The sequence below is a fragment of the Ischnura elegans genome, chromosome 5 (assembly GCF_921293095.1).
Source record: "Ischnura elegans chromosome 5, ioIscEleg1.1, whole genome shotgun sequence".
Classification (NCBI taxonomy): Eukaryota; Metazoa; Arthropoda; class Insecta; order Odonata; family Coenagrionidae; genus Ischnura; species Ischnura elegans.
This window is the reverse complement of record NC_060250.1, coordinates 78,883,284-78,906,004: the sequence shown is the minus strand read 5'-3', so window position 1 is coordinate 78,906,004 and position 22,721 is coordinate 78,883,284. Positions and strand designations below refer to the sequence as shown.

General features: G+C 36.4%; 1 protein-coding gene across 6 annotated transcripts in view; it reads left to right on the top strand.

Moving 5' to 3' along the window:
• Positions 1-22,281, top strand: part of LOC124159099 (transmembrane GTPase Marf) — a 43,516-nt gene extending 21,235 nt beyond the window's left edge. For all 6 annotated transcript variants that reach the window (XM_046534645.1, XM_046534642.1, XM_046534647.1 and 3 more), the window contains 8 exons: positions 2,487-2,640; positions 9,153-9,291; positions 11,996-12,173; positions 13,058-13,265; positions 13,871-14,091; positions 14,205-14,357; positions 14,817-15,013; positions 21,245-22,281. In XM_046534645.1, coding sequence (XP_046390601.1) covers positions 2,487-2,640; positions 9,153-9,291; positions 11,996-12,173; positions 13,058-13,265; positions 13,871-14,091; positions 14,205-14,357; positions 14,817-15,013; positions 21,245-21,449 — 1,455 coding nt within the window. In that variant the 3' untranslated portion in view covers positions 21,450-22,281. The remainder of the gene's footprint in view (positions 1-2,486; positions 2,641-9,152; positions 9,292-11,995; positions 12,174-13,057; positions 13,266-13,870; positions 14,092-14,204; positions 14,358-14,816; positions 15,014-21,244) is intronic.
• The last annotated feature ends 440 nt before the right edge of the window (positions 22,282-22,721 follow it).

Below are 22,721 nucleotides of genomic sequence, written 5' to 3'. Positions count from 1 at the left end.
ATATCTTTCAATAAACACCTTTTTAAAGTCTTCATAAGAGGCGGCGTCACGGCACTCCTGCTTCGAGCGGACGAATTCCGCTGCACCACCCGACACACGCAATCTTGCAACCCGTAACTTATCCGCATCAGCCCAGCCACTTATTACCGCTATCTCGTCCAAACACTCAAAAAATGCAAATACATTCTCGGACTGACCACCCGTAAACACTCCTACAGACGATAATAGTGAGAACTTCTTACTGTCGGGGCCTAAACTGGAATTAAGGGCACTATCACGTTCAGCCAATCGGGATTTTAGGGATTGATTTTCACAGGCTAACTCACGAAGCCTCTCATGGACGTCCTCTATCACTTGCTGCAACTCCACCTCTTTTCCACCAACACTAACTCGCCCCGCCATAATGATCTTACCTCCTTATTCCGCGACGAAATTCCGTCCTCAGGTCTGCTACAGCTAGATGGACGAATCCCACTTCTCGACACCAAGTTGTAAGTTGCCGGGCGCTGTCGTCCTCGTCATCCGCAGAAGGATAAGGAAAGTCGCGCAGAAAGAAAGGAGAAGTCACATGTCGGGGAGAATCACACTTTATTCTGCTTTGGTTTCCTTACAACCGTCGACTGCCTCGAACTGCCCCGCGAGCTGCCGTCTCCCTCTTGTCAGCGTTTTTCGTTGTTTCCCAGGTGCGTTGCAGGCTCACGTTCTTAAGAAAAGATCTCTTACCTTACGTGGCCATGCGAGTGCTTCCTGTCTGTGTTGAGAGGTAGGGGAATCGTGAGAGCGAAAGGAAAAGGTTTATCGCTGAGCTGGTCTGGGAATAGGAAATGAGGTAAGGAAGACGGCAGTCGCCCCATACAAAATTGCATTTTTAATTGTTATGTATTGCACTACTTAAAATTTAGCACAACAGGAATACCACCCTTTTCCATTCTGAATGTGTGCATCCACACCAGAGGCTGTAGTTGAAATGGTGGCCATTTAATGGTACGAATCCCTCGAAATATCTTTCTGCAACATTACCTATGCAACCAAATTTTACCAATGTGATGCATTGTGTAAAAATAATATTTTTTCTGAAAGGGTCGAAAACAACCTGTTCGGCGTAAATGGGTTAAACATACCATATTGCAAAAATGACTAAATTTGTACTGGAATGATAATTCATATTTTTTTGGCTGTTACTCTAGAATATAAGTTTCTATTCCATGAGTAAACTAGTTTTCTCTGATTCCTCATAGCATATTATAACTCTTGACCCTTCCCCAATCAGGACTTTCATCCCTCCTTCATTTGATGTCGACGGCTTTCGGGAGCAGCTGCGTATTGCGCTTTGTCACGCAAGCTTTCATGGCCATTGCAGGTTGCGTCATCAAGTGATGAATGAGGCCCTCATTCATTGCCTGAAGATCACTTGCGTGACAAAGCACAATACGCAGCTGCTCCCTAAAGCCGTCGACATCAATGAATCTCACTGCGAAAGCCTATGTTCCAAGTCCTCCTTCATTTAGCCTTATCTGAGAAGATCCCAAAGAATAATTCTGGTTCAGCCACGGTTTTGCCACATTGCACGTATGAGGGCCTCATTCTTCGGCTGATGATGTGACCTGCAATGCAAGCTTCGAAAGCTCACGTGACAAAACGCAATGCGCAGCTGCTCCCGAAAGCCGTCGACATCAATGAATCTCCCTGCAAAAGCCTACGTTCTAAGCCCTCCTTCATTTAGCCTTATCTGAGAAGATCCCCTAAGAGTAATTCTGGTTCAGCCATGGTTTTGTCACAGTAAAAATTTGAGCCTGTACCACAGCTTTGCATGCTATCCATTTTTTTTCAGGAAAGAAATTCTGGCTTCAAAATTAAATAATGACAGATTGTATTTAGTGTGATTTCCTCATCTCTTTGCTAGAGTAAAATATTGAGAAATTTTCGCAATGAGCACACCATCAAATCCCAATCAGTGCATGATCTTTCTTACCCCCTCACACTTTTTCATTTGGGAATGCAGAATGTTTTTTCCTACTTTCTTTCACTGAGCAACCAATGTGAATTAAGTTTAATGAAAATTAAGGGAACAAAAATATTATTTTGTGGTGATAAATAAATGAGCATCTTGTTAGTGTAACCTCTGTCCTATGATACAATAGTTGTATCAAAATCAATTTTTTTATCACTTCCTAAGTTGTAGTAGGTAGTTGTAGGAATTAATCGAACAAGGTTTATATTTAAATGCTTGGAGTATAGAGTTCATTTCAGCAGATATTATTTTTCTTTCAGTTACTATGGGAATTTTTTCGTTTATTGTCATCTGATGAATCTCAAAAATTGTAGATTCATGACACTCATTCACTCTAATTAATATGCATCTAAGCCTAGATGTCATTTAGGTACTCACTGTGCATGTTGCAAGTAATTTTATATTACTTACAGCTAATGTTTTTAAAATTGTCTATCACCATTGCTAATATATTTGTATTTTATCTAATACTCAGGTCAGGGCACAGCACATGGAGCGTGCTGTTGACTTCCTCGTGAATGAATTGAAAGTAACAACTCGAGAAGAAGCATCGGAGAGGATATTTTTTGTAGCAGCCAAAGAGGTTTTGAATGCTCGGTTGCATGAACAGAAAGGACTCCCAGCGCACAGTAAGTCGCATTTTTTACCTTTGAAAAATGAATGCAATATTACCTCTATTGTATAAAATTGAGTTGATAAATAATTTGAGGTTGGCTGATGCAGTGTAGTGTGGCGTTTAGGGACTTGCAGTTTAGCACAGTTAACACTAGGAGGACGGGAGTTTCGCACTACCTAGAAGGACGGCTAGGGGTCATTTGACCCCTAAAATGTATTTTGGAATAAAACGCCTAATTTTCAACCAATATTCAGTTTAATCGTATTGATTGTTGAATCAGTTGATTAAAACACTATTTAATGTTATTACATATTATTTCCATCGTCAAAAGTTAATAACAATTATTTTAAAGAACCATGAATTAAACCGTATGTAGTAGTCGATTGCAAATCAAATTATGAAAATACATACACTCAATACAAAAGTTTTGTTGCATGTTTAAACAATAGGGGTACTGGGCTTACAAAATTAACATTAAAATTTTTTTAACTTATTACTTTGTTGTAAATCTCAGACAGACAATTTTTTCATCGCTGTTTCCACAAAATATTTTTTTGCGTTGAATGCGTTCATTGGAGGATTTATTCATCTACATCTAAATCTACACACTAACCCGCAAGCCGCTTAAAAGCGTGTGGCAGGGGGTGTTAGGACACCAGCCATTTGCATATGAAATGAATTTTGAAAATGGAAAGAAAATTGATTCAATATTTTTGGCACTGTTCTCTTTTTTGTGCCCGTGGAGATATGGCTGTTGAATTTGGACACGTGTAAATAAACTGATGCATGCTATCCATCATATCTCCTCCCGCTTTGTTTTTATTGTGAAATAGGATGGCCTCTGGTATTCTTTTATTCGTTTCGGAAATAGTGTCGTATGAGTTCATGCTGCTGAGTGAAAGTACATTATTGTTCTAGTTTGCCTGATTCTACGTAAGAGTATGGCCTAAGGTATTTTTTAGAGATGTGCGAATAGTATCCGCGAATACTCGAATACCTCGAATAATAGAAAGTATTCGATATTCGAGATCTCGAATAGTTATGCCAAAGGTACCGTCTCGAATACCTCGAATACTTATAATTTCGCGTCATACACTGTCGCTCGCACGTCGTTGGTAGTTGACTCGGTAAATGAGAACTCTAGTCGTCTAGTGCATGCAGCGCCGTTTTAGGCAAGCTGACGAAATACATCAAATTCACGGGTTCGAGCGGTGAAAAGAGTTCGACGTGGGGAACCGAAATTGATCGGATGAAAAAAATCCGAAAATCCCAGGTGTCCCCTATTAGGAGAACCTCAGTTCCGTGGGATAGCAACATTGGCGCATTTCCCACGATCCGCTATCCCCATCCATTCAGCGTTCGCCCCACCCCTTCAGACGATTTCTTCTTCCCCGAAAACAAAAAAATGGTCCCGGCTAAAGCAGGGATCGTATTACGAAGACCTCAGCTTTGAAAAAATATCAAGTTACCGGAAAATAATAGAATCGTGTTTCACCCTTCCCTCTTTCTCCCCACTGACCATTTTCCCGCATCCATCTTTTGATAAAATGAGAGGAGGTGTTTGCCGTGTGTCCTTTGTGGCTAATAATGACAGGCACTTATTTTGAATCTTCCCCAGGAGATGAAACTACCATAGGGAGGAACTCAGTGCCGTGGGATAGTGACATTGGCGCATTTCCCACGATCTGCTATCCCCCTCCATTCAGCATTCGCCTCAACCACTCTTGACGATTTCCTCTTCTCCGAAATCAAACAAAAGATCCCAGCTCGCGCAGGGATTGTATTACAAAAACCTTAGCTTCAAAAAATATCAAGTTACGCGAGAAAAATAAAAACGTGTCTCGCACCCACCCCCTTTTCTCACCCACTGACCTTTTTCTACCTACCTGCTTCGAATTTCCCCCTTTCTCGAGGTCAACTGCTGCATGAGTCATCTACTAGCCCGAAAGGTGTCTAACAATGACTTTCGGCAATTGTTATTACACCTTTATTGGATTGAAATATTAGTAATGTGCGCGTAATTTAAAAAAGAATAAGACCCAACACGACATATTTCTGACTTAATTTAAGCATTTTGCGCAGGAAAATAAATACCGGGAAGAAGAAGAAATACGACGGAGGCGTAATGCTCAAATAGGGTGGTTTCCTATTATTTTTTATTGCCTAAATCGAAATATTAATACTCCTGAAGTACGTATTTAACGCTTTTAGAGTTTTATAAGACGATATCTATTTTTCGCGATTAAATTAAAAGTGAAAATTTTCAAGCGCGCGAATACGCGACGGGTAAGTATGAATGCCGGGAAAAACTCCGCGTGACGTCGTTCTGGTTCCCGCTGCCGCAAGTGAGGTGACCTTGGGGCGAGGCTCTGAGCGCTATTACGACGCAGGATGCTAGCAGGTAGCCGAGTACCATGCTAGCTGGTAGCGCTTGGCTTAAATAAGGATTATTAATACCTTATCAAACAGACTGTGTGATTATTAAGACATGTTTCCCTGAGCTCTGTGCCTCATGCATGCATTGGTAACCTCAGACAATGTAAAACTCCGATCCTCTCGTGTAGAAACTAGGTCCCTGTGATGTCACGTGGAGTGGCATCGCATAGGCGCCAATCTGGCCTTTTTAAATGAGGTAAAATTGAACATTGCCATTAGTCGAAACCGGTATTTCTGGAACGAAATAATTTGTATATTATGAATACACTAATGGTGGGTAACGAATCACAATCAATACCTTTCGTTTTCTTTAATGAAGGAAACTACCCTATTGTTTACATAAAATTAAAATATTCCATTAATCAGCTAAATTCCTTTTTGAATCCTTTAAAGGCAATCACAATTACTCGCCAAAATCTTGGGTTTCCTACTGCATAGGCGACCTAGTCAAACATTTTCACATTCATCGTTTAGTATTCGAGGTATTCGAAATTCGAGGTATTCGAATATTCGAGCAATGATTTAATATTCGAATTCGATATTCGAATTCGAGAAATCTACTATTCGACCCATCCCTAGTATTTTTGAACACTTGCGTTGAATGGATTATACGGCTATTTTAGGGGTCATGGATATATGTGCGTCAAGCCTGTTTTTTTCAGATCGTCCGTGCAAAGAGAAGTTTTCCATTTTCTTATGGTTTTCTACCAGCTGGATGGATGGAAAATAATTAGTACAATTTACATTCATTCCTGAATTCTTGTATGCTACGGTCACTTTAGTAACTATTTATTTCCCCAACGCTTGATTTGATGGCCAATCATCATCTTTGCTACAGTATGGAAATTCATTTAGACTGTATGTTCATTTCACATCTGTCAAAACGCAGTACTCGATTCCAAATTTGTCTGGTTTATTTGGAATTTACCTCATAAAAGGACAGGTGCATTTTGTTGGTTAGAGCTGTGCATATGCTATCACTCCAAAGTCGCCATCCGATTCACTATCTTGGACCTCGTCGCTGCCATCACACGCAGATGTTGATGGATTGGTCAGAATTCCCTTGAACTGATGTTTACGATTCACTTCCAGACTGATCTTGGAATTCCCTACAGCTATTTGAATCACAACGATTCTCTTTTCTTGATATACTTCTCGACTTCTTACTTTCTTCCTCAACTCGCTACTGATATGCATGCAAAAAAATCTACAAACGAAAGCGCATTATGGTAGAATCTTCTCTGGTTGCATTGGAGGTAGAGAGAGCTGGAGAGTATTAGAAATTCATACAAAAGGACCAAATTTTCAGAAGTAACGCTAATTGCCGTTCGAAAGGCAGGGACTCAACCACCAATCGTATCCTGATTCGTATCTTCCAGGAACTTGCAGTAAGGCTTCTTCTCCGACCTATGTGCGGATTCCAAGGGTAGGATTTACAGTAGAATTTTACAGTCCACCCAATTCCTCCGCTCTCTCAAAAAGAGACAGGATTTTTCCCCAGGACGCAGCGTGAAGTCAACCCGCCCCAAACCCCGACGGGGTCAGACGGCACTAATGCTGGACACACGGCAAAGGGGCTAGGTCAAGTGCCAGTGCCGTCAGGCCAGAAAGATGAAAGTTATTCGTAAACATGATGAGTCGATATTGAAAATAATGTCTCCAAGAGCTCAGAATCTTGGACGACGGAAAACAATTCTTGGGATACGTGAAGATTTTCCGGTGTGGATAATACAATAATCATTGAACAATAAATAAAACAAAATTAAAATATCATAATTACATGAATTTACGCAAATCAAGGATTGAAAAGGTTTTATTTCCGTTTTCTGTAAAAAAAAAATTGGAAAGATTGTGCACAACAAGTCGCTATGCCTAGGTTTTCGAATACAGATTGGAGCCCTTGGGACGAAACTGGCATTGAACCGGGTACTTCAAGATTGAAAATGAAGCAAATCATCTACCACACTAACCTCTTGCTGATTATATGATATATACATTGCACTAAAGTGCCCACGGGCAAGAAAATAGCGCGAAAACCAGTTGTGGGTCAAATGACCCCTAGCCGTCCTTCTAGGTATAACACGTCATAAAAATTTAAAATAAAACATTATTGTTTAATTTTCACTAATTTATCAAAATATAGACCAAAATGAACAAAGTCAAAAAGTTTCAAAATTTAAAAAAATATTTTAATAAGAGAAAAACAAATTTGAAATCTGAAAATGGGTCAAATGACCCCTGCCGTCCTTCTAGTGTTAAACCATGTATCAATCGAACCATTGTGATATCAGAAACTGTTGAGCGTTTTGCCCATTCTTCCTTCTTGTGGGCAGCAAAGCTATTAATTATTGTGAAATTTTTTACCTCATAAATCGGGCCCCAGAGGTAACTCTGTGATGGTGTTACATAAGAGAATATAGGCCATATTTAAAAGCTGTATTACCATTCACTTCATTTTCTGCACTTAATACCACAGTCCGGCCGGCGAGAGTTGTTCTATGGCAGCACAAAAGGAGGGGTGGAGAGCCCTGTGCCAGCATGGTTTGCAGTTAATTGCTGTCCCACAAACGCACCTCACACCCTTGCCTAGTCGTACAACTTTGTCATATGCATATGAAGCTCTGAAACAAGCCTGAACTGCCAAAATAAGCCGTTTCTTTGAATCACCTAAATGAGAGATTCTTCCTTTGGGTAAATCACGCTTGTAGTCCCTTCTGGCTCCTTTCTTCACGGAAGCCTTTTGTTAACATGTGATGTGGGTGTTTCCCTTTCTTACCTGGCAGCTTTGCCCCTAACCTAGACTCTTCTGCCTGTCATCGGACAAGTCTTGTTGGCCGAACTATATTTTATGATTGCAAACCTGCAGGTGAGTATTGTACATGGAGTAGAAAAGTCCATTGGTGTTATTCAAGGTACATTTTGGTCATTTATATTTATTATCACCTTATTTCAGCCAATGATGATCCATTTGCATCCCAGTATTGGCTCAAAATTTGTGAATTGCTGTAGTGTCATCTCGTAGTATAATTCCCAAAACAATTTTGAGAAACAGAATTTTCATGAAATTTTATTTCCATAAACTCATTGCCAAAAATTAGCATTTTCAGCCTCACCCTTTCCAGTTCCTTTTGCATTTAGAACCTCAAGTAATCCCTAAGTGTGGGGAAAAAATCTGCTGTGCTTTCACATTAATGTATTCCTAGCCTCAGAATCACCGAAATGAAGATTATAATCACATGCTAAAATTTGATTGCTTTTAAGTTCCTGGAATATATACCCCAAGAACCCTGAGTATCATGGACCCAAAATTGGATTCAATAGTTATGTATATTATAGTCCTCAGCAATTCTTTCCACACCCCAGAGCTCTACCTTGCATAGCAGTGCCTACAAAGTACTGGCCAACAACATGTTATCGCCACTTACTTCTGCTGCTGGTACTTCCCCTTCACCCACGCCTCACCAATATCTCTGGTGTTAAGATATAAACTTATATATTGTAGAATTGCACAATGTTTTCTCTGACATCATGTTAAAATTTTTAAATCTGACATCATCACAGTAAACACTATTTTATGCATCCATTTTACTGACACTCATTGTTAACCTGTAATTGGAACACTATGTCCGTTCAGTGTTGACCAGTGCACAGGCTCTTCTTGTTTGGCAGTAATTGGAGCAACCAATAATGAAACAGCTTTAGGGAAAGAGTTATTGTGACTATTAGCAACATGTTATATTTGAAAAAGTGTTTGAGAATGCGTCCATCAAAAAATGTTGAGAATTTCTTGAGCTTACAATAATGTTCCTTGGAAGAGTCCCTCCAAGTGGCATTTGCTTGAAGCAATTAGATCTGATGCATAGCTCTCGATGTTACCAAATAGGGTAGTAGCTGCTGTAAAGTTCCCAAAATATTACCTCATCTGGGACTGTTGAATGGGTTTTCTGATTTTGGTGGTGATATTGTTCTACGAATTTTCTTTGTGACTGCTGGAGAGTGGATTAAGAGGTTCAAGTGCAATGGAGAAAATTAGCCTAGGTTATTTTTTGTTAGTTTTTCTTATTTATTCTCTATCTCATTTTTCCATAGCTGGTGCAATTGCCGAGGGTTTTCAAACTAGGTACTTCGAATTCCAAGATTTCGAAAGGAAATTTGAGGAATGTATATCAAAATCTGCTGTGAAAACGAAATTTGACCAGCATTCTCAGCGTGGCAAACTAATTGCAAGGTAAATATATTTTCTTGTCATCTTGGACTTCATTTTTTATTAAGGTGTGAAGTTTATAATGGTCTTAATTTTAATTTAAGTAACTTTCATCTTGGTTGGATACCTGCATTGGTTGTGTAAACAATTGGATTATAATTTTATTCATTGGTACTAATGCAGAGAATATGAGTTAATATGAAGATATAAATTTTTCTTAGGTTGTATCACTGGTTTATACTGCATTTAGTGATGTCAGCTCAATGATTTTAATACAGGTGGTCCTCGACTTTTGTACCCTGGACTTTCGTTTCACACTTTCACGTTCGAAATTGACACCTTGTACTTGACTTTTGTACGATAAATTTGGACTTACAAGCGTTTGTCTGTAAGTAATTTTTTGAATGTCCCGCGATGTTTACTGTTCATTCTAACATTGAACTGTTTAATATGGCAGTAAATGCAGACAATACGAGTGTATACAATCAAGGGCAATGCTGACTTTAATGAAGGTGATTTTTATTACACGCTTTTATTTTACTCACTCTGTCTGTTTGTTTGTATGTTTAGTTCAAATCTTGCAATCGAAAATTCGACCACTTTCCGACTTCCAATCGATCTGAAACTTTACAGGAAGTCGTATTCCCGGTGAAAATACAATATTTTACCACTTTCGAACATCTAAAGTGTGTATTTTGATCATTATAAACATATTAATTTAAAAAATGGAATTTTCAACATGGCAGATTTTTTTTGAAAAAATTGAAGCATTTCTGCTCAATTTCGAAGCATTGCTTCTCAAAGCCTCTTACATAACGTGCCAAACCTCACATTCTCGCTGGTGGACCTGTTAACTGATAAATCAGTAACTAACGAGGTGGGCTTTTACAGTTAAACAAAACTTATGAAAGTGGTCAAGTATACGATTGCAAGATGTGAAGACTAAAAAGTAGAAAATAAATACTTCTTTAAAAAAACTTTTTAAAAAACACTCGTTTATTTCGCTTGGAACAAGTAATAAAAAAATTATTTAAAAAAATGGACTAAAAAGTAAAAAATAAATTTTTATGTGAATAGTTCAAAGAACCTGGGTAATCCATAATATTTTCTCTAATAAATTTTTGAAATGATAATTCAAAGAACCTGGCTAATCTATAATGTTTTCACTAAAAATAAAAGCGTGGGGGCCTCACCATAACATATTACTCCATTACATAAAAATACTACTCCACTAAATTTCTATTGCATTTTATATCTAGAACACACCTGATGACACCATATAGTGAGGCCCCCACGCTTTTATTTTTAGTGAAAACATTATAGATTAGCCAGGTTCTTTGAATTATCATTTCAAAAATTTATTAGTGAAAATATTATGGATTACCCAGGTTCTTTGAACTATTCACATAAAAATTTATTTTTTACTTTTTAGTCCATTTTTTAAAATATTTTTTTAATTACTTGTTCCTAGCGAAGTAAAAGCGTGTTTTTTAAAAAGTTTTTTTTAAAGAAGTATTTTTTGAGTTAGGTAATGCCTGCTATAGGCTCCTTTATCAAGAGAAGAAGAAAGTTGTAGTTCAGCCTTCATTGGAGAGATTTTTCAAAAAAATTAACTGAACCCCAACACACAGCTTTCAATAAAATAAATAAATATAGAAGTGCTTCTTTCTAATAGTGTTTTCTGTTGGAGTGCTGTTTAATTCATGCATGACATTTACACTTTCAGTGACGATGTTGCGCATAATATCATCTGAATTCCATATGTCTTTTGTCTTTTTTGAATAACATGCAAAAGATATGCGATCCTGAGATACGCTGTGGCGAGAAGTCACCCACCGAGGAATTTAGGTGTTAAAATTTAAATGTATCAAGAATGAGGGTTACCCCACGGAATTCATTTTTTAAACTTTTATTTACGCTTTGTGTATTTTCAAGAGACATTATCTAATGTGAGGAATTTTATTAATTTATTATTAAAAATTAGATAGTTAAAATCTGTGCAAAAAATAAGGTTTTAGTACGTATAATTTGCTCCTTTGGAACGTAATTAGTATGGAACTCAATGGATCGACTTTCATACATTCAACTTTCGTACACTTTTTCAGGAACGCATTATGTGCAAAAGTTGGGAACTCATTCTGTATTCATTTATCTGTGTCCCTATTTCCTAATAGTTACATATTTGATAATTCTCTGATAGACCTGGTATGGATAGAATTTTTACTGCTACTATTAAGGTCAATGATGTTAATTTGGAGTGGTGGTATAGATATCTTATGTAAATTAATACATAAATCTTGTATTTGCTTGAAATGTTCCAAGCGTTGATTTTTTCTCTCTGCAAGATGCTTTCTGATAGAGCGGCTCTGTACATTGCCCTAAGGCAGTGTATATGGACACAATGCCCTAAATTGCCAGAAGCATCTAATCATAGCCATAGAAAATTTTCTCCACTTTTACACTGTGTTGGCGAGGTTGCATACCAGATCTATTTATCTTTAGTAATCATAATCAGGATGTTTTTGTTAACTCGAAAACTCATTTTCAATGGGATCTACGTAAACAGATCTGAGATCCACACACATAAATTAGTTTGCGGGATCTGTGTACATAATTTTTTAAGTTTTTTTTAAAGATAATTTTATCCTATTAATTTTCACTCTTTGTGACTTTGCTTAAGAGTGCAATGGAGGAGGCTGATATTTCTGTAAATTTCATGCATTTTTAGTGAAACGAGGACCATAATGGATGGTATTTATGAGAGGGCTCTTAAAAAGAAGGCAGAAAAGGCTCTTTCCAAAAAGGAAGTGGGAAACAGGCTTAATTATACTGAACAACAGTTACTTATCATCACTCAAGAAATGAAGGACAAGATTCATCAAATGGTGGAGGATGTTGAGCAAAGGGTGAGTGAACCTAAAACAGTGTTTATGTCAAATTATTATCAGTTGATATTCTGTGACAGGAATATTATCTTTTTTTTATTCTCTATCATGTTTGAATCTATTATGTTGCCCAGTGATTTTTGTAAATACTTACTTAAGCTGTAAAAATGTTAATGCCGTAGCATAGGGCCAACAAAGGTGCTTCGTTCATATAATAAAAAGCATTTGCAAAAGTAAATTTAAAGGTGTTAACATGATGTAGTTGATATTAAAATATATTATTTAAATGTCCATACTTCTTTCAATAAGCACTGCCCAGAGTAATTGATTTGACTCGAGTGTTGAAGTAATGACCACATCTAATTTTTTCTTCAACTTCAAATTTTGAATTGCTCTTACTCCTCTAACTTACCTTACATTGCCATGCATGATGTGAGCATTTTTGCATGACACTTGACCGCAACTCTAAAATACATAGGTAAAACTGTCATCTCCGTAATTTCTGTGCAATTACTTCTAATCATAGTTTTAAGCAATCATAAGGGAAAGTATAAAACAAAAAATAAATGAAATTTATGGAACTGGAAGAGTGAAATTAGATGATAACATCCCTAACTATTTACTTAAGTCTAGGAACATTTGCTGTTGACATTTAGTCGTAAAGCTACTGTAAAAATTGTCTAGTCCTGTCAAATATCTGATTTAGTGTTTGCTTACATTATATGCTCAATATTGTCTCCCCTGATGGATTTTGGATTGTAATTGACTTCCATGGTTTTCATATTTCTATGATGTAAAAAATATTCAAGTCAGGATTCAACTTTGAAACTATTAATAGGTATGAATAATCATATCAGCAATACCTATTTTATTTAGTTATCATTTTTAACCAATTTTCCCTGCAGGTATCTAAAGCGCTAAGTGAAGAAATTCGTCGTCTTTCTGTGTTGGTTGATGAATTTAGTCTACCATTTCACCCAGAGCCTTTGGTGTTGAATGTATATAAAAGGGAACTGCATGCACATGTGGAAACAGGCTTAGGCAGTAATCTCCGAGCCCGCTTATCCACTGCCTTGGCTCTGAATATTGAAGCTAGCCAACGGGAAATGACAGGTATATAATTGAAAATGATCAACTTCTGCTCAATTATTGGGTTTATTACTTTTCAAATGCTTTAATTAATTTTTCTTAGTATCTTATATGACCATGTTTTAAATTATTTACCTCTTTTATGTTTCATAGTGAAATTTGCCCATTTCTTCTTCAAACTTGGAATTAGCCCATGTTTTGAATAGATATGATTACAAATAGTAACTCAAAAATTGTTTAATCATATTTCAAGTCATGTGTAATGCGAGAGATTTGCACAAAATTTCTGAGAATAATTGTTTGTAACCGGCAATTTCAATGAATGTATTTTTTCCTCCCTTATCAGCGGGAAATACGGACGTTTTCGAAGCTAAAAGGTGTAACATCACTTGTGGCTAAATGATCTTAATGAAGAAGCAGGAGCAATTTCCACAATTTTAAATTTATTGGTACTACCGGTTTCGCTGTACAGCATCGTCAGGTACAGATGCGGTAAAGCGAAACCAGTAGTACCAATAAATTTAAAATTGTGGAAATTACTCCTGCTTCTTCATCATGTCACGTTTCCACTCCATCTCACCTGAAACCTCAGATTATATTACTAAATGATCTTATTACACCTTTTTCAGAGAGAATGGCATCACTTCTTCCCAAAGATACAAAGCAAGTCTCCCTTGGTGTTCTTCCAAGGCGAGAGCCCTTTGAGATCTTGTACAGGCTCAACTGTGACAATCTGTGTGCAGACTTCCAGGAAGACTTAGAATTCAGATTCTCTTGGGGAATAACATCAATGATTCAGCGATTTTCTGGAAAAAATGCTAACAGGCTGTGCCTGTTGAATTACAAAGAGGTGTGTATGGATGTACAAGTGGCTGTGATACCTCATGTTTCTGTTACAATTGTTTCTTTGCAATTACATCTAGCTTTGTATGAATTAATTTATGATTTTTTTCATAAATGTAGAAGGCTGGTGAACTTCTGACACCTACAGAGCACATGGATAATTCTCTTACATTTTCCCATGTCAAGAATACAGATTGGTCAATCCCATCAAAGATTGCTCTGGCATCTATAGGTTCTCAAGGGACCATGGGTGGAATGCTTGTTGCTGGCTTTGTAAGTAGTAATATCATTCCTGGTTGTGTGTCTTCTCAAATGAGAGTTTGTAACTCTTTAGTGATGTGGTGTGAAATGAAATGAATAGTAGTTTTTATCTGTTTATGAATGAAGATGGAATGTAACCTCAGTGAAAATATTCCCATCGATATGAGTCATTTTCCAAATAAAATGTTATTTATGCTGGTATGCCTGGGCTTTGCTGTGTAATTTATTCAATCAATTTGGTAGAAGATTTTTAGAGAAACATTAATTTTGGGTAAAGTAAAGGGTGAATTGATATTTAGCTTAACAATCATAATTGAATGCCTACTCTATAGTAGCATATTTCGAATCTATCAAAAGAATGATTTTGTTGTTCTGCTTAATTTAAATTTCTCTTAAATTGTTTGAAATGGGAGAGTAGTATTTAAAGTATGAATGTTTTGAGTGTGATGCATTGCTTGCTCTTTTTTAAAGATGATGAAAACAATTGGCTGGCGAGTGATTGCAGTTACTGGTGCTATTTATGGTTTACTGTACCTGTATGAAAGACTTACCTGGACAAACAAAGCCAAGGAAAGGTCTTTCAAGGAGCAATACGTTGCCCATGCAACGAAGAAACTTAGGCTTATTGTGGATTTAACATCTGCAAACTGCAGTCATCAAGTCCAACAGTGAGTGAAAATTTAATTTTTATTAGAATATTGGTTCTGGTAATAGGGTGTTCTGACCATGGTCTTATGTCTAGTTTTGAAGTTCTAAATTTTGTTTAGGTTGTGTTACCATTCTATGTAACACATTAAAGCGAGGAAAGTGTAATGGTTGGGGGTGCCTTGAAAATAAATTTTCTATGGTCTTCACCAATAGAGTATGTGCACTCGGGAGGAATACGATTGAAATGCAGTTTATTCGATAAAGTGTATCGTAAATATCATTACTTTCGATTGACAGCATTAATTGTTGCTTAGTTTGTTTAATAATTGCTATTTAATATGCATTGTTTTCGCAACGATATTAGGCAGACGAAAACGCTCATCTATTGGCTCCTCGGTATGTGACGTCATTCTGGTCTATCTCATCAGCGTGCAAGGTGTTTATCGTGTTATGATCGTGTTTATGATTCAATAAACTACATATGCATTGGAAAAAGTTGGTGGATCTGATCTGTGTAAAGGGAAATACGTTTAAGTGCTTATCATGGAATCAGGTTTCGTGAGGGTTTCTTCAAATAATATCCCGAAGGTGGATGCTTCAATGATTGACCGTGCTGATTATGTTGGACTATACCTACATGCCTCGGCACGAAGTTTTAATGTTGAACTGGAGCTTTTATGTTGTCTTGTCTCATTCATAATAAAGAGAAATGGACGGGAAACCTCATCGTAAATTAGGTCTAACATAAGTGAATTAAGTGAGATTGTTTACAGCAGGTAATTGGCCAAAAGTTTGTTAGCACGATTCGAAGGCTTACGGAAGTAAAAGTGCCGGTAGGTAGATAACTATCGATATTTGTATTATTGTCATTTCAAATACCGATCATAATTTAATCTATCTATTTAACTATTTTCTATTCTATTATTATTTAACCTACTGACTCTCGAAAAATAATTTTTCATATTCAGTTATGGCCCGTGGTGACTGGATGAATATCCATAGTTAATTATTAAATTGCCGTTACTGAGCTGGGTTCTTCTTCTTCTGGGCTATTTAAGGTTTTAAACGTAAGCACAAATAACTGAAGTTACATTTTGGTCCAGTTTAAGCAGTAATCTGATCTTAATTTCTTTAAAGAAACGCACTTTTAGTCGACGTATTTGTTCTTTCGTAGAATTAATGTATTCAAAAGCAGAGTTCTGATTATCTCAATGTTTCTACAAGTTATTTTCAGTTCGCTAACATAGATATGTCAGTCAGATGTACATTTGCTTGGTTGAGGTTTATGAATAGCATTTGTGAGGTATATCTAAAAATTGGTTATTGAAAACTTGGTCCGGATGAATGACGGAAATCTCTCGGGCTGGAAATCAAATGTTTGATAGTTAGATCAGACGATTACTTTTCATTCATTCGGTTTCAATATGCTTCTCGACGCATTTGTAAGCACAATTTAATAATTGGTTCATTTTATATTTCTTCACAGCATAAGTTTATTGGTTTTCAAGGTACAAGTGTCTTGTTATGACTATCCATTAAGCGAGGAATCCCTGCGCGCGGTGCTTTTCCAAAAAGTAGTCCCGACTTGTGATACGTAATAATGAGCTTATTTCACATCCGATTTGGAAAATATTAGCATCACTGTGTTTGGAATTAAATTACAAACATTTTGAATACCCAAACTATCAATTTTTATCGAAAATTAATTTTCCGTTTTTTAGTTAGTAGTACGGGTACAGTTACTAAGTTAGTTACTAATTAGTGACTTAGTTTTCACGAATTAAGTCGTACTATTTCAAGGATCATCACTGTTTAAGTGTCTCTTAATTTTAATGTCACTATAAATCTGCAAACGAACGCAATTGCGAGAACCGAGGAGTAAGAAATACGATTAGGTAGTTCGAGGTAGAAAAGTTGATAGAGTCTTGTCGTCAGCGTAACCGAGAAACAAATGAATTAAAAGATGTAGATGATGGCATGTACACACTTTAAATCTAGTTCATAAGGCATTCCATGGCTTCTTTCCAAACTCAGTATACGCTGTAGAGGGGCTCACCCTAAAGAACAAGGAATGCCTGAGAACACGTCGAACAAAATGACGTCACAGCCTTGAGAATATGGCCGACTGGTGTTTCAGCGCATTATTAATTTTGCAAATTTTAATAATTAATATCTCGCTTAAAAAGTACCTCTCTATTCTCAGATTCGGAATTTAGCCTAATTGAGGTGTAAATTCTTTTTTAAGATCACTTCCCAAAAATGTGCACATACTCTATTATCAAACCTTAGAATACGAGCGTGCTGCGCCCACTCCCAGCGGGCTTCCCCCGCACTTTTCAATGCAGGTCCACAGAGGGATTGGCGCGTTTATAATTTTAAAATGTAGAAAAAAAAGGCAGGGTCTTATGTACAAATTTAATTGGAATGTTCATGTACAAATTGAGGTCAAGAGGACCTCTTTAAACACAACATTGGAAGTAATTACACTATCTTCTGTTAAACGCACATGATAACTCATACTTACCTATCAACAGGAGACTTGAATGTGGAATCAGCCGCATTTTGATAAAAGTTACTTAAAGAATGCGAGATATTGTTGCAAATGAACAAATGTATCAGTTTGTGCGCCGTTAACGTCGGGAATATTTACCGGTTTTGTTTTTTTTTTAATTATTTAAAAACCAATTCTAGGAAACAATAGCAATATTGAGGAAGTAAGATATGCCGTCGCATGTTCTCTGATAAATTCTGTGCATTTTGGTGCCTCATTTGTAGAGTTTGGTTAAGTTAAGAATAAGTTGAGAAAAAGGTATCTATACGGTAGAAATAATATAGAAGATATTTTTTACTGCTATTTTGCCAAAATGCATCGACCATCATTTCAAACCTGTTGTATTTTTGATTACGAATTTTGAAAAAGCTATTCGGGCAAAAGGGTTATGTCTTTATGCTGGATATCATAGTAATTTAGGGTTTAGAGGGGCAAATTGAAGGCTCAAGCTCAAGTTATGGTTGTGTTAAATTTGACCATGAATTCCCAGCCTATATTTTGCTGATTTATTGTGGAGTTGAGTTGCTCCAAATCTGGCACCTTTGGAAATTGGGTGATGCAGGATTTGGGGTTTTCCCAGATTTTGGATGCTGTATTAGTAACCAATATAACTATGGATTCTGTGATTCTTTTTAAGTGGGAATTGTGTAAATCGCAAATAATAAAGTATCGGCTATCTGTCTATATATTGGGAGTGACTGACCCTCGAAAATATAGTTAAAATCTAATTTTCTCATTCTATATCTGTGACTAGAAATTGTGAATTCAAGATTTCTTGCATTAGCCGTGAGCATTCATTCTTCTCTTTGGCAATGAAATAAATTTCAAAAACAATATTTGTGCAATGCCTATGTTGTAATATACAGTGCAACCTCAATAAAACAAGACCCCACGGTGCTCAAATAAACACTCGATATAGCAAATTGTCGCTTTACCGGAGGTGGAGCAAATAATAGCCAAAATGCCTATTGTGAACAGTTATACAGGAACAGGAGTGGTGCTTGGTGTTTTTTGGCTATGGTGTCTACTATCAAATGTTTTCTATTCACGCAACTCACAGACGTGTGGGTATGCTGCTGACTACTTTCTGCCACCCGAGGAACAAAAGAAGATCAAGCATTCGCGAATGTTAATGCCAAAATATTTTCACCTAATTGAACTACTTATTTATCAAATGACAGTTTACTACATGAATTTGAGAAAGAGCTCTCCATGTTAACTTCACTTCTAACAGATTGCCAGCAATTACAGAAATTAGGGACTGTTGGTGACTTCCAGGGATAGAAACTTTCGCTATGGCGAGTGCCAACACTAAAAGGGCCTTGTAAAAACAAATTTTTTAACATGCTTATTATAGGGTGAATTGACGTTGTCTTGGCTATCTCTCGTAATGGCGGGGGTCTCGCAAAAGCCCGTATTTGCTTTAACGAGGTTCCACTGTAATTAACTTAGTCCATAAAATCTCATCTGCCTTAGTGATAGTGTATCCCTCACTCTCGAGGAAGGAGATCCACATCCCATGGTTTTTCTCTCCCTTTACCTTTATCTGTCTCTCTCTCTCTCTCTATCACTCTCCAACCAGACTTGACTGACCTTATGAGTGTAGGCATTTATTTTATTCCCATCTGAAGCCCTTAGGTGCTGCATTGCTAGCAAAAACCTTTGCTAGCTAGAACAGTGAGAGTAGCAATTTCACAAGTTTCGTCTATGACGTGAAAAAAAATACAAAATGAATGCAAGCTGTGCATTCACATCTGGTCAAAAAAATTTCTTAGATAACATGGAGCATTTTTAATAATTTAAATACATGTGCAATGGAGAGAAAAAATATAAATTGAAAATATTAACTGCATATGTATCTTCATGAATGAGTGACCTCTTTCAAAATGTTTGTACTCACTGAAATTTTAGTCCAAATTTTCAATGATGTGTAATGGCGCAATAGTACTCAGTGGGTATTTTCCCTTTCATTATAAGCCAAACTTGAAATTCAAAGGTGCCAAACTTGAAATTTCTGGCACGCTCCAATTTTTCAAATACTCGTATCTATGAAAGTTCGTAAGTTGGACGTTTGTAAGAAGAGGGCTTAATATGTAAAAATATCCAACAAATTTTATCCGTCAGATGTAATTAACTTGATTACATATTAAAAATTTTAATTCCTTCGAGTCCTTCGATAAAGGATCTTTAAGTCACAGCCATTAGTACTAAATTAACCTTCTAGACTGCAGTGCCATTTTGAAATTGGCCTTTTTTAATCATCTTTGCAAAAAATCAATTTCTCGATAATTAGTTAAACAAGCTGACGATGGTTATATTTTTAGTTTAAAATAATTGATATCAATGTATATTTTAGTGATGAATCTGAAAGTAATCTTTATTTTTTTCCAACTTGGCAACTAATTTGCAAATAGTCAAAAACGTGGTAAAAAGTCTAAATGTGCTTCAAATGTTTTTTTTTTGATGATACAGTAGACTCTCGTTAATACGAACAACGTATGAAGTTCTCGTTATTACGAAGCAATTAGTTGGTCCCGACAAAAATGCCTATCCAATCTATAGGAAAAGAAACATTATTACAAAATTAACTTCATTACGAATTTCCACGAAAAAGCAACAGCATTTAGGTGGATATATCCTTTGCTACGTTATCATCATTGATGTAGGTTTAAGTTCTCTTCTTGTACTGTGTCCGAGAGCGTCAATTTTGGTTCTTTCTTCAGTAGGAGGTACTACAATATGCACTTAATATCATATAATAAGCTTCATTCCTGTGGAATTGTGGTGACCCATACGTTAACGCTTGTTCATTGGACGTGCAGTTAGTCCTCTTCCTACACATATTGGATTTACGAACTTTAAGAGATACGAGCAATCAAAAAATTCAAGCTCGCCCGAAATTTCAAATTTGGCGCCTGTTTGCCGATGCAACAGGACGTGGCGTAGAGGAACTCGCACTTTGGGTATAATGTGAACAAAGTATCATTTAATCCGGTGTGAAGTCGGGAACTGTTCAGCGTTTCACCCATTATTTCTTCCAGCAGACAGCGATTTTTTTCGGCTCTGGCTACATTGCAAGCTAGATAAGTTCATCACAATTGTGAGTTAACGCAATATTGTGATGCAGTGTTGCCACTCTCCTTGATGCCTTGTATAGGTTTATCTACTAACGAGCAAAGTCTCGGAACGCATCCTCTTCATATAGTGAGGACTTGCGCACAATTTAGCCATGTATATTATACACTTGTCTCTGAAGATTATAAATGCGGGAGATTGAAGATACAAGAAATTTTGACAAAGGAAGGTTTTTTTTTTTCCATGATTCCTGAAAGAAACGTTTATACGAACTTCGTTATTACGAACCTCCGGTTTTTCGGTCCCATGAACTTCGTAATAACGAGAGTGTACTGTATGTGTATTCGGGTGTAATATTATGCTTGTCTTCCTATCACCAAATGGTTGTAAAGCCTGAAGAAAGAGAGGGGGTGGCTTATTGAAGCCTTAATTGCACATTTGAGGAAATTGGTTTTTTCATACACATTTAATGTTTGTGATAATTTCATGTTTGTAAAAAATTATAAATACCAACTTAGGAATTTTTTAGTTCTGTGAACGTCTTTGTATCGAGATTTACTTTAATTTTAGTTTGAGTCCATTTTAAGCATAAATTATGATGTTGCAATATTTTAATATTTTTCAGAGAGTTGTCCAGCACATTTGCCCGTCTTTGCCATTTGGTGGATGAGTCTACCAGTGAAATGGATGCCAAGATGAAAGCATTGGAAAAGGAAGTTAAGCTGTTGGATGATGCAGCAAATAAGGCCAAAGTGTTAAGGAATAAGGCGAACTATTTAAGCAAAGAATTGGAAATGTTTGATGATTGTTACCTGAAAATAAGGGATTGATATTATAATCAATTAGGAGGAGCGTAAGGCATACCAAGCATTCTCTTAGAAACTGAGTTTGACATGATGAGTGCTTGCTCCCCTATTTAAGGTGGCTTGACTTTTAGTAGAGTCATCTTTTTACCTTTTAGCTAAGGTAGAGCCAAATCATTAGCATTTTATATGTAAATATGTTTGTGAAGTAACATTCGGGCAGCTCGCCATGCTATTACTGATGTGAAGCAGCATGTTTATCAATGTATATTCCATAGGAAGGGAAAGTCCATTGTTGGAAGCAAAATAACACCACATGGGACTCTGGTACATTGATTTTAGCCACAGAAAGCTCAAAACTGCCATCTCATTCTGAGCCAATCATTTCAAGCTAAAAAAAACATTTTTACTTGAGGAATTGTTTTTTTGATGAAGAACTGAGTGGCAATGAGTAGGCAACCAGCTTAAGTTAACAATCATGGTTACATATTGCAGATTTATTTAGTTAAATTTCAATCATGGCCCCCATTTATGTTTTGAATGGAGTTTAATTTTCATTAGTGGCTCCTAGTTGATTTTTATAACTAGTTAGAGCTGTTAATAGAATTGTTTTTATAGTTGAATGCCTTTGTTATTAACTGTTATTCTAATCTGTCTAGTCAATGGACTTGGTAATATTAAAGGTTGGAAGGAATGACCCTGTTTTACATGTGAATTCATAACAATGATTGGAATTGGTACTTCAATGGGTACCTAGTTTAAATTTCATGTTGATGTTTTACTGTTTTTTTTAAGAACATGTTATCCTACCATATTCTGACGGTTCAAAATTAAAGTATTTTTTCTTGGCAAACTCTTATCTCAGTTGTTTTTTTCTCCATTTGGATAATCAGGTTAATTCTTCTAAATTTACAAGGTTTTGATTAGAATATTTTCATGCTGTTAAGTCATTTAATGTGATATATTTATTTCTCCTTTATATTTTTTCTTGTTTAATGTGTGTTGAGTGGGAAGAAAAATTAAAATTTACTATTCTGCTGCAGTAATTAAGTAAATCAGACGTCTATAATGCATTTAATTTCAAATCCTATGTCCCTCTATATTTTTTTGATAGCTTAATGGCATTGGCTGAAATTTGACAGCAATGTGGTACTCTCTATTTCACAATAATTTGTTCTTATTTGTTTGGGTGGTTTGTGATATTATGTGAGGTTTTTGCTGAATTGCTATTTATCTGACTACATCTTTAAGATAGCTGATAAATTAGGGATAAATTATTCCTGAAGCGCGAAATTTGAC